This window comes from Notechis scutatus, chromosome 1 (assembly GCF_049901735.1).
Source record: "Notechis scutatus isolate UNSWTSFEM ecotype Mainland chromosome 1, rNotScu1.2, whole genome shotgun sequence".
NCBI lineage: Eukaryota > Metazoa > Chordata > Lepidosauria > Squamata > Elapidae > Notechis > Notechis scutatus.
This window is the reverse complement of record NC_142009.1, coordinates 308,664,377-308,676,490: the sequence shown is the minus strand read 5'-3', so window position 1 is coordinate 308,676,490 and position 12,114 is coordinate 308,664,377. Positions and strand designations below refer to the sequence as shown.

The 12,114-nt window shown below is 38.1% G+C and overlaps 1 protein-coding gene across 11 annotated transcripts in view; it reads right to left on the bottom strand.

Moving 5' to 3' along the window:
- The window catches only part of MARK3 (microtubule affinity regulating kinase 3), a 68,656-nt gene that overhangs the window by 32,642 nt on the left and 23,900 nt on the right, over window positions 1–12,114 (bottom strand). For all 11 annotated transcript variants that reach the window (XM_087952218.1, XM_087952219.1, XM_087952220.1 and 8 more), the window contains 2 exons: window positions 3,683–3,736; window positions 888–936 (listed from right to left, as the gene is read on the bottom strand). In XM_087952218.1, coding sequence (XP_087808344.1) covers window positions 888–915 — 28 coding nt within the window. In that variant the 5' untranslated portion in view covers window positions 916–936; window positions 3,683–3,736. The remainder of the gene's footprint in view (window positions 1–887; window positions 937–3,682; window positions 3,737–12,114) is intronic.

Genomic DNA, 12,114 nt, shown 5'->3' with positions numbered 1-12,114 from the left:
AATGTTCTATACTATTCCCCTTTGTTCCCACTCCTTTTTCCTGTGCTCTCTCCTGTTAGCCTGAAGTTGCTCAACATATGTTACCCAGGTGAATGAGGGCTTATTGGAGGCGGAGAAAACAGAAGCATAGCTGAGTGTTTGCTCAGAGCAGCTCAAGCCTTTCCAGAAAGAATTGATGTAATAGAACATGTCTGAACACTTATAAAGAAGAATAGTGCACAGGATAATGAGACAGCTGTACAAAAGACAAAGCCTTTGTCTGAGGGCAGAATGAAACACAGAAAGCAGACTTTTCAATTGAAAAGCTTTTCAAGATTTATCTAATCCACTCATTCTCATATCTCAACAATTAATATTCTTCAATATGCTCCAGAAAAAAAACTGGATTATCAGCTGTAATGGATATATATACAATTGCTTCCTCTGAAAGGGAATAAACTGCAGGCAAGATAAAGTATTCATTTACATCCAGAAGGCTTCTGACTTTGAAAACTGCCTTCCCCTGCAGAATGCTCAACTACTTAAGTTATGATGAGCCAATGTTATTTGTGATATCTGCTCACAAATAACCACTGATTGGTGATATTATGATGAACACATTAATTCCGCCTTGCAGCAAATAATTAAGGAAGAGGCATGCTCAGGTTTCATTTACAGGAGATAACTATATGATTAATCTGCATACTAAGACTTTAGACTTTTAAATTTAAGTATAGTTCAGTGAAACTGTGGAAATATAGGAAGATATTGAGTGCATTAGGAGATGACTGATGAGCTTAAAAATCAAATGGATTATGAAGACATTAAATGCACATACATTTTAAAAATACATATCTGAATGGATAAACAGATCTATGCAAAAAGAGAACATTTAAATCATACTCTACCTATGTTAGGATGATTTAAAATCTTCATTATCCTTACTTCTCTAAACAGCTAGAAAAGAAAATTAAAAAGTTAATATTACATAGCTAGCAACCGTGAGAACATGCGGATGTAAGAGTGTTAAAACTGTAAACATATTTGAAGAGTCTGGAAAATAACAAGTATACCAGAAAAAATAATAATAAAAGCTTTTCCTCTCTCCATATACAAGCAAGCATACTTTGAAGACCAAGTTTTAACACGAAAGAGATTTCAGAAGAACGTTCAATCTTCTTTCACATTTTCTTAATCTGAACACTGAAGCCACTAGGCTAGGAACCAGGAGGCTGTGAGCTCTAGTCCCACCTAAGGCATGAAAGTTGACTGGGTGACTTTGGACCAGTCATTCTCTCTCAGCCCAACTCACCTCACAGGCTTGCTGTTGTGAGGAATAGGAGGAGGAGGAGAATATTAGATATGTTCGCTGCCTTGACTTATTTATAAAAGTAATAAAAATGGGGAAAAATTATAAACAAAATTTCATACATTTAATTCTTCAAGTGCCAAAGCTAAAACGTTCTAAAATAAATTTACAGTTTGATGAGAGACTGGAATCTGTTCAGTTCTAAATCAATATCCTAACCCTGTTCCAGAGTTACCAGATGAATTCCTATCTGAGGACTTGCAGGAAGTCGAAGTGAGCTAGCTGGTAATCAACAGGATTGCCTGCTATTGGTTTCAGATGAATGTTCTGAGCTGTTGCCTCCATTCAGGATGAGGGTTCACCACATGGAGAAGACAGTGGAGCAAAGGCGCTCTGCAAGGCTCCTTGCAAGACAGGGCCCATACCTTGCTGTAATGAGCAACAATGACTGTCTCTACTTAAAGTAGATATAGTAGCTAGGAAGCAAACCTTGGGACAATTGTTCACTAATTCATACTCCATGTTCCTAAAATCTTTTGAATCCCATGACTCCGACTTTAGACTGCAGACTGTCTGACAAATCTTCTGTGGCTCTTTGACCTCAGATCTCCCTGACATCTCTTTTGCATGCTGCTTTCAACATGGAAACTTTGGGACTCTAATAAGGTGACTTTTCTTGATTTTGGGAGTTTCTTCCTCACTTATGTGTACATGTCCACTTGGGATCAAGGTTCTTCTCCAAAAGTTCCTCTCCAACTTCTCATTTTTTAATGCAGAAATTCAGAATTCAATGAGACAAGGAGCCTGATGAGGCAAAGGAAGTTCCCTGAATATATTGGTACTCTTAGCCACCACAATGGTAAATCTGTCTATCGACAATAATTTATAACAATCATTCAAATGTTGGAAAATTCCCTCAACTAAACAAGGATGTATAATATTCTTAGCCATTTTTTCCCCTGCAACCCATTATACATGTTATACATGTCCACAATATGCACTGTGCTGCAAGAATTAGAAGGTTTCTAAAAATCACCTCTCCATTCACATTTTTAATCACCGGAATGACTACCATTAATTAAAGGTTCATAATAATTCAACAATGCTTATGTTCTTCCCCCTTACATAACTTGATTTCTTATATTTAATAAGGAACATGACAACAGAAGGTTTTTAAAATTGCATTTGTATTTGCTTGCTTCTGTGAAAGCACTTGAACTGTTTTGGACATTTAGGTATTTTAAAATAAAAAAATGCCTTTTTATTATTTCCTATAAAATATAAGATTCTATTTAAATACGTAACTGGATTGTTCTAAACTGAATACACAATATAGCCTGGGAAACTGAACTGCTTGCTAAATTATTTTCAACTCAAAGTAAGATATTTTCATCAAGATGTTAGTAAAGTAAACAATATTCATTTGACAGCTGGGATTTTCAGCTGGAAAGATTCCAAAAGCAAAGACTGATTCCTAAGAAATGCATTATCTACACAATGGTTTTCTTTTTTTGCTTTTAAAGTAACCAAAGTTCCAAGTTGACACTCCAAACATTTGCTTTGTTATGTTCTGCTCTTAGTAGAGAAAGGAGCAGAACAATTAAATTGTTTTATTTTAAATCAACCCCTGCCTCAGAGATAATGCTATCAAAGTATCGTTTCATTGTGGATCGAACAGAGTTTTTAAAAAAAAATCACAAGAAATTAGCGTTCCAACAATCATCAAACATCTATAAAATTTACTGAATAAATAATAGCATCATTCATAGCTTGGAAATATACATTCAACACAAAATCCACCTCACTGCTGGAGTTAAGTGACAATGGGCAAGATAGACTGCTTAACCTTTCCTATACTTCCTTCTACATCTCCCCCTCCTTCAGTTGCTTTTCTACAGAGGATATTCCTGATACAAATTTGTTACATAACTCAAGGAAACATTTTGGGTGATGGGAAGTTACAAGCATGGCTTATACCTCCTCCACTGAACAGATTCCCAGCCAATTTGTAATCTAGATCTCTAATTTCAATTCATATAGTTCCAGCCTGAGAAAATGATATGTGAAGATGTTGTTTTTATCATTTTAAACCATTAATTAAAATGGCAGGCACAATTCGGTTTATACTACAGATTTGGGTATGAGAATGTAGGTATGGTATTTATTTCACATTTTTGACAAAAATTCTGAGCTCAGATCAATATTAATTTTATTAGATTATATTCCTTCCATTCTATCCATTAGAAGAGAAAATAAGTATGATTAAAATGAAATCATATTGAATACATTATTCTTAAAATAATACAATGTTTAAAAATGGAAGACAGAAGTGCCAGAAAAGAATATTCTAAACAAAATAGTATACATAAAAGATGGAATATCTAAAAAACTTACCTTTTGTAGACTAGTTGGATTCAATTGAGTTTTGTCAATTATTTTTATTGCAACCTAGAAAAAATACAATTGTTTGATTTCTCTTAACTGTAGTTGTATTACAAAGCAGAAATATTTGATTGTTAATAGCATATTACCGAATGAACAAACAGTGCACAAAATCAATGTAATGTCAATAGTAATAGTAATAATGGCAGGGTATAAAGTGGAATACAAACAGAAAAATACAATAAAGAAGAGATCTATTTAATGATACATGTGATTATGGCAGCAAGATTAACTTTTGCTCAAAAGTGGAAAGCCAAAGAAATTCCTGATGAAAATGATGTAATAAAAAAGATATGGACATGCACTGAGATGAATAAACTAACTAACTTTAGAGATGAATGATAAAGAAGAGATAGAATACTAAAAAGTATGGGATAAATTTTATCAATGGTGGGAAAAAAAGAAAGATCTAGAATTAAAAGAGAATAGGGTTGGCAGAGTAGATGACTAGAATTGGAAACCACTGCATAAATGTACAATGTATAAATACAGATATGTATATAAAATATGTATTCTATGCCATAATATGTATGACAAACAAGATGGTCGGAACGATCACGCCAGGTCCAATGTTTTAAATAATTTACTTAATAAAATTTTGTTTTTTAAAAAACGTAATAGTAATAGTGGATGACGATATATTGAATATATATGGCACCTAGCTGCCAGTGATTCTGGGCAGTTTACAAATAGTTTAAAACATTAAAAGACAAGATATACAACAAGAGACAAAAATGAAGAATAGAGATGACAAGGATAACAGAAAGGAAAACAACTCATAGATTCTAAAGAGAGTTTATAACAGAACCTTTCTTCAAATCCCCCTTCTAAATACAGTCCACAATCAATATTTCCAATATTTCTTCTGCAGTGACTACAGGTTTTGTTACTAACAATGGACGCTCAAGTTGTTATCCAGTACACAGAAAGTGATCTCTTGAATCTCTCTTTCCACAGACACATATAATTTGTTGAATCTAGAATTCTGATAAGCAGAAATATATTTATACACTTCTTCAACATCACGAATACTCTGCAATCATGACTTTCGTTGTGCCAAACAGGAACATTTTAACTGGTCAAATTAAATCACAGTGGACCTCAAAATTCTGAATTCTATTTTTTTCTTGTCTAAGTTGCTGGTAAGAATCAATCAATCAAATCTCTCTTCATATAAGCCTCATTCCCCTGATTCAACATCATGTCCAATACAGGTATCGAGAGTTTTTGGAAACTGGGCAGCATATAAATTTAATAATGAAATAAAAATAAAAATATATTTGGACAATACATTACTACTTTGAACTAGGTGTTTATAATATCCTTACTGAATTACAGCTTTATGTGTCTTCAGACTGAATTCACCTTAACATTGTGATGGCAAACCTATGACATGTGTGCCAGAGGTGGCATGAAGAGTCCTCTCTGTGGGCATGTGAGCCATTGCCCCAGTTCAGCTGTGTGCATGTGTCTCCCAGCAGCTAGCTGGTCCTTGGGTCTCTGCGGTGCATACGTGGGGGGGCGGGGCACACACGCAGAGGTCGTACGCACATTGGCGGGGTGCATGTGTGGGGGTTGTGCCTGTATGCACAGAGTGCGGGAGGTCACATGCATGCGCATGCGGGAGGTGCGCATGTGTGTGCGCTCTTTGGGCACTTGGTACTGAAAAGGTTAGCCATCACTGCTCTAACATAATTCACTGAGTTGTGTAACAGAACTGCTTGGAAACATCAGCTGGTATAAAAAGACAGCTGTTTGTTTCAAATACTGTTTTCTTTTTGAAAACAGTATTACTATATTTCTACAATAACTAGCAGCAAACAGTAATATTTATTTTCATTTAATTTTTCTTAAGCAAAAAAAGTTTACCTGATTTGTCATATGATTTGTATTATCTTTTCTGTTTTCTTTCATTCCTTTCTACTTAGATCTCCTTTGGTTGTAATTTTCTGGCAAAAATCTCCAAAGGACCTTTTCATTAATAAAAGGCGTTAGCTAAGACTACTAAATCTATTTGTCAAGCTTCAAAGTGTATCATCTCAACATTATGTTCTACTTGAAGACATACGAGCCACGGTGCCTGCAATTTGGCAGTTCGAATCTCACCAGGCTCAAGGTTGACTCAGCCTTCCATCCTTCCAAGGTCAGTAAAATGAGGAGCCAGATTGTTGGGGAAATATTCTGACTCTGTAAACCGCTTAGCGAGGGCTGTAAGGCACTATGAAGCTGTTTATAAATGTAAGTGCTATTGCTGTAAGATACACTGAGTAAAGAGATTGCCTCTAAAAACATGTTTAAGGGAATTTGTCCTTCCAAATGGCATCACAAAAATAGTAAATGTTATCAAAAGTCACCCATTAAAGATGGATGACTCTAAACCTACAAATGAAACAGCAGAAAGAAATTTTGAATGTTGCATATCTGTCTGTTTTTAGAGTTTTTTTTTACAATTATGTTCAAAGTGATTTCAAAATGTACATATTCCTGCGAAACGCAAGATAAATTGCTGCATAACTAGTGACTAATAAAAGACTATTAAATCAGGAGAGTTCCTTGGTGCTCTCTGAGCTTGTTTGTTTTCTTGCATACATTTCATTATCCAAACTAGGTAACATCATCACTAGCACTGATGATGTTACCTAATTTGGATAATGAAATATCTGTAAGAAAACAAGCAAACTCAGAGAACACCAAGGACCCCCTCATGTCAACCCTGAGTTACATTTTTTTTTTATTAGTACTATAAAATCATTTTAAGTTCAGGCTGAAAAGGCTCAGTCCTTAATTAGCCAATAAAATATAGTATTGGATTTGGATCTGACGTGGGAAAAATTCTTCAGATTCAGCATTGGCATATCTGTGCTATACTCTGTATCATTGGCTCTTGAAATAAACTATGCTTTTCCTAGTCTTACACAGCAGCTGAGCAGAACTTGTACGAAAAAGTATCAAAATGACGTAGTATTTTACCAGATATAAAATCTAATATCACTAAACAGCACTACAATAAAATGTGGGCAATAGATTCTACAGCAGGGCATCCTAACCCCCAGGCCGCAACCCACTACCATGCCTTGAGCTGTTCAGAATCAGGCTGAGGAAGCGGCTGTTGAGTACACAGGCATATGCATTGCGCATTCCCATCTGTGCAAGCAGATGAGCACGGACGTGCATGCTCCATTTGTGCAAAGGGCAGGTGTACCCGCCGCTCCCACAAATGGAGCTGTGCAAATGGGTGCTTGCCCACCACTTGTGCAGAATACCCACCCCGACTTGGTTCGCAAAGCTGGAAAGGTTGGGGAACTCTGTTCTATAGCATCTGTACCACATGGATATAGTCAAGCAGTATATGGAAATTTTTTGTATCTGCCTTCTAAAATGACTTTAATGCAAAAGATCATTAAATTGAGCCTGTAAAGGCCCTTCTCAGCTTAAATACTGTAATATAGCAATAACACTTAGACTTATATACTGCTTTATAGTGCTTTATAAAGCCCTCTCAAAGCGGTTTACAGAGTCAGCCTATTGCCCCCAACAATTTGGGTCCTCATTTTACCCACCTTGGAAGGATGGAAGTCTGAGTCAACCTTGAGCCTGGTGGGATTCGATCTGCCAAATTGCAGTAGGAGTAGCTTGCAGTACTGCACTTTAACCACTGCGCCACTGAGGCTCCTTATATGGTTCAATATGGTTCAATATATATTATAAATAAATATATATGAATAAAAATATGGTTCAAGTATCTCACCAGTCTGAACATATAAGATTGCCTGCTCAGGAAAACATTCCTGGATAGTAGAAACTGTACTTGTTGTTTGTGGAGATAAGAAAGAAGACAAATGAACATAATGTATCAACCTTTGTATGGGTATTACATATCTGTATCTAACCGGTTGCAGCACCAAGATATTCTACAGCTGTAGAAAGAAGCTGAAAAAGGCAACCAATGATGAATTGGAGTCATCCATTTACGAAATATGATTACAACCACTGACAAATGATTTTAGAAAAAGATTATACAAATGTATAGGTGATATGGTAATTAGTGGATAGCGGCTACTATCACACTGTCCACTACATCTGCAACCACCTCTAGTATTCTATAATTGCTAGGCAACAGTTGCATAGGGGGCTGCTTTCTTCATACTTTTTAGATCCTTTGCCATCTAGTTGGCCAAATAGGAAAGAGGATATTGGAATAATGGGCCTTGTTCATTAGCATAAGTACTCTTGCATTCTTAACTAAGCAACAAAATCCAAATTCATTTTAATGGCAGATTTTTAAAGGATATATAAAGATGCTTTACATAAATACTGCCAAGAATATATATGAAATAAAGAAACCTACATGCCAAACCAATATTTCTATAAAGGAGAATATTTTAGCTTCTCGTAATGAAGGAAATTTATTGGGATTTCCAAGAACATTAATTTTTATTAGTTTAATTTAGTTTTAATTTACTTTAATTAAATTTTAATTTAATTAATCATTCTCCTTCATGGTTCACTGCCTTCTCATGGCGAAGGAGCTTGTGCAGCTCAATAAAGCTATGAGTTGTATTGTGCAGGGCCACCCAAGATGAATAGGTCATAGAGAGAGGTCTGACAAACTATGGTCCATTGGAGAAGGAAATGGAAACCCAACTCCAACATCTTTGTCAGGAAAACCCCAAGGACAGTATCAGAAGGTTAAAAGATATGATGCCAGAAGATGAGTCCCTCAGGTTGGAAGATATCCAATATGCTACTGGGGAAAAGTATAGGGTGATTACAAGTAGCTCCAGAAAGAGTGAAGCAGCTGAACCAAAGCTGAAAAAATGCTTAGCTGTGAATGTATCTGATGGTGAAAAGAAAGTCAGATACTATAAAGAATATTGCATAGGAACCTTGAATGTAAGATCTATGAATCAAGATAAGCTGGATGGAATCAAACAAAAGAGGGCAAGATTGGTCATTGACATCTTGGGAATCAGTGAACTAAAGTGAGGGATGGACAAATTTAATTCTGATGATCATTATTTACTACTGTGGGTAAGAATCCCCTGGAAGAAATGGAGTAGCCCTCAATAAAAGAGTGGGAAAAGTACTTCTGGGGTACAAGCTCAAAAATGACAAATGATCTTGGTTTGAATCCAAGGCAAACTATTCAACATCACAGCAATCCAAGTCAAAACCAAATCCCAACCACTGATGAAGAGGTTGAGGTTGACTGGTTCCATGAAGACCTACAACACTTTCCAGAACTAATACCAAAAAAAGATGCCCTTTTCATCATAGGAGATTGGAATGCTAAAGTAAGAGGTACATTATCAAAAGGTAATGGAAATAACAGGCAAGTTTGACCTTGGAGCACAAAGTGAAACAGGGCAAAGGCTAGTAAATTTTATTTTGTTAGAATTTAGTCAAGAGAACATGCTGGTCATAGCAAATACTCTTTTCCAACAACTGAAGAGCAGACTCTGCACATGGACATTGCCAGAAATCAGACTGATTATGTACTTTGCAGCCAAAGATATGGTGAAGCTCTTTACAGTCAATAAAAACAAGACCTGGAGCTGACTGTGGCTTGGATCATGAGCTTCTTATTGCAAAATTCAGGCTTAAAATGAAGAAAATAGGGAAAACAACAAGGTATTCAGGTATGACATAAGGCATATCTCTTATGAATAAACAATGGTGGTGATGAATAGATTTAAGGGACTAGATCTGGTAGACAGAGTGCCTGAAGAACTAGGAATGGAGATTTGTAACAATATACGAGATGCAGCAACTAAAACCATCACACAAAAAAAATAATACAAGACATTGAAGTGGCTGTCTGATGAGGCTTTATAAATAGCTGACAAAAGAAGGAAAGCAAAAGGCAAGGAACAAAAGGAAAGATATACACAAGTGAATACAGATTTCCAGAGAATAGCAAGGAGAAAGCCTTCTTAAATGAACAGTGCAAAGAAATAGAGGAAGAAATAAAATGAGAAAGACTAGAGATCCCTTAAAGAAAAATGGGGATATCAAAGGAACATTTTGTGCAAAGATGGGCAGAGAAGCAGAGAGATTAAGAGAAAGTGGCAAGAATAACCAGAATAACTATACAAGGAAGATCTTAATGCCCCTGATAACCACAATGGTGTTATCATTCACCTTGAATCAGACATCTTAGAGTACAAAGTCAAGTGAGTCTTAGGAAGCATTACCAACAACAAAACTACTGGAGTTGATGGTATCTAAAAGATGATGCTGTTAAAGTGTAGCACTCAATATGCCAGCAAATTTGGAAAACTCAACAATAGCCATAGGACTGGGAAAGATCAGTTAACTTTCCAATCCCAAAGAAGGCCAATTCCAAAGAATGCTCAAACTACCGTACAATTGAGTTCAGTTCACACATTACCAAGGTTATACTCAAAACCCTACAAGCTAGGCTCAGCAATATGTGAACCAAGAACTACCAGAAGTACAAGCTGGGTTTTGAAGAAGCAGTGGAACTAGAGATAAAGCTGCCAAAATTTGCTGGATTATGGAAAAAGCAAGGAAGTTCCAGAAAAACATCTACTTGTTTCATTAACTATGCTAAAACCTTTGATTGTGTGGATCACAACAAATTGTGGCAAGTTTTTAAATAGATAGGAGTATCAGATCAACTTACTTGTCTCTTGAGAAACCTCTATGTGGGTCAAAAAGCAATTGTTAGAACTGGACATGGAACAACTGATCGATTCAAAATAGAGAAAGGAGTGTGACACGGCTATATATTGTTACCCTGCTTATTTAACTTACATGCAGAGTACATCTTGTGAAATGCTGGCCTGGATGAATCACAAGCTGGAATTAAGATCACAGGGAGAAATATCAACAACCTCAGATATGCAGACAATATCACTCTAACAGGACAGAGGTCGCCAACCGATGGTCCGCGGACCACTGGTGGTCTGTGAGAAAATTTTGGTGGTCCGCAGTGCAACAGGGGTGATACCAGCAGCGGATGGACTGATGCGTGCAGGGAGGGAAAGTAGCATGCAGATTGCAGCATTGGAGCCCTTTCCGGGTGTTCCCTGGCCTGCGAGGGGGTGGGGGTGGGGGGAAAGGAACCTCTGAACTGGTGTTGCCTCCGTGCACAAGGAGGCCGAACAGCTGCCAGCAATGCCCTCAAGTGAAGATGTTGAGAGGGGGAGGCTTGACCCCTCCTCTCAGGAGCTGCAAAGCGCTCACTGCCCCTCTGGCAGCCACCAAGCCTCCTCCTTCTGGCGAGGAGGAAGCACGGTGGCAGGTGGCTTGGCAGCTGCCAGAGGGGCAGTGAGCACTTTGCAGCTCCTGAGAGGAAGGGTCGAACCTCCCCCTCACAACAACTTCACTCGAGGGCATCGCTGGAAGCCTCTCAGCCTGCTCAATGCACAGTGGCAGGACGCAACACATCAGTTCAGAGGTTCCTTTCCCCCCACCCACCCCTTGCAGGCCAGGGAACACCCGGGAAGGTCTCCGATGCCGCGATCTCCCACATGCATCAATCCATCTGCCACTGGTAATACCCGTGTTGCCCCACCCCGCCAGCCATCTGGTCTTCAGCACGTGGCTCGTCGGCATCCGGACATCAGATTCCCACCACCCAGCAGCAGTTCAGAGACTCCTTTCCCCCCACCCCGGAGAAAGGGGGGGGAAGAGAGAGATGAGAGAAATGAGGGGTGTGTGTGTGTGTGTGTGAGAGAGAGAGAGAGAGGGGGGGGGAGAGATATGAGAGATCCTGGTGTTTTGTTTTCTGTGGGAAACGGGTCCAAATGGTTCTGAGTATTTAAGGTTGCAGAAACAGGCAGCCAAGCTAAGTGCCCTGAAGGACCCCATCCTGTCAGTGGGAGTCCAGGCACTTCAGCGAGCAGCATGCTAGGTTCATATTAGTTGTCCACGGGGTTTAAAATTATTAGTTTGGTGGTCCCTGAGGTCCAAAAGGTTGGTGACCCCTGTAATATGAGGCAGTGAAGAGGAGCTAAAGAGCCTCTTGATGAGGGTGAAAGATAAGAGTGCAAAATTTGGCTAGAAACTCAATATTAAAAAAACTAACGTCATGGCATCCTTTCCCTTCCTAGCAAATAGAAGAGGAAGAAATTGAAGAAATGACAGATTTTATTTTCTTGGGCTTCAAGATCACTGCAGATGGCCACCACAGCGGTGAAATTAAAAGACATTTGCTTCTTGGGAGGAAAGCTATGGTAAAACAGCATATTAAAAAGCATCACCTTGCCAATAAAGGTCTATATAGTCAAAGCTATGGTTTTCCCAGTAATAATGTATGGCTGTGACAGTTGGACCATAGGCTGAGTGCTGAACAATTGATGCTTTTGAATTTAGTGTTGGAGAAGACTCTAGAGAGTCCCTTGGACTGCAAGGATATC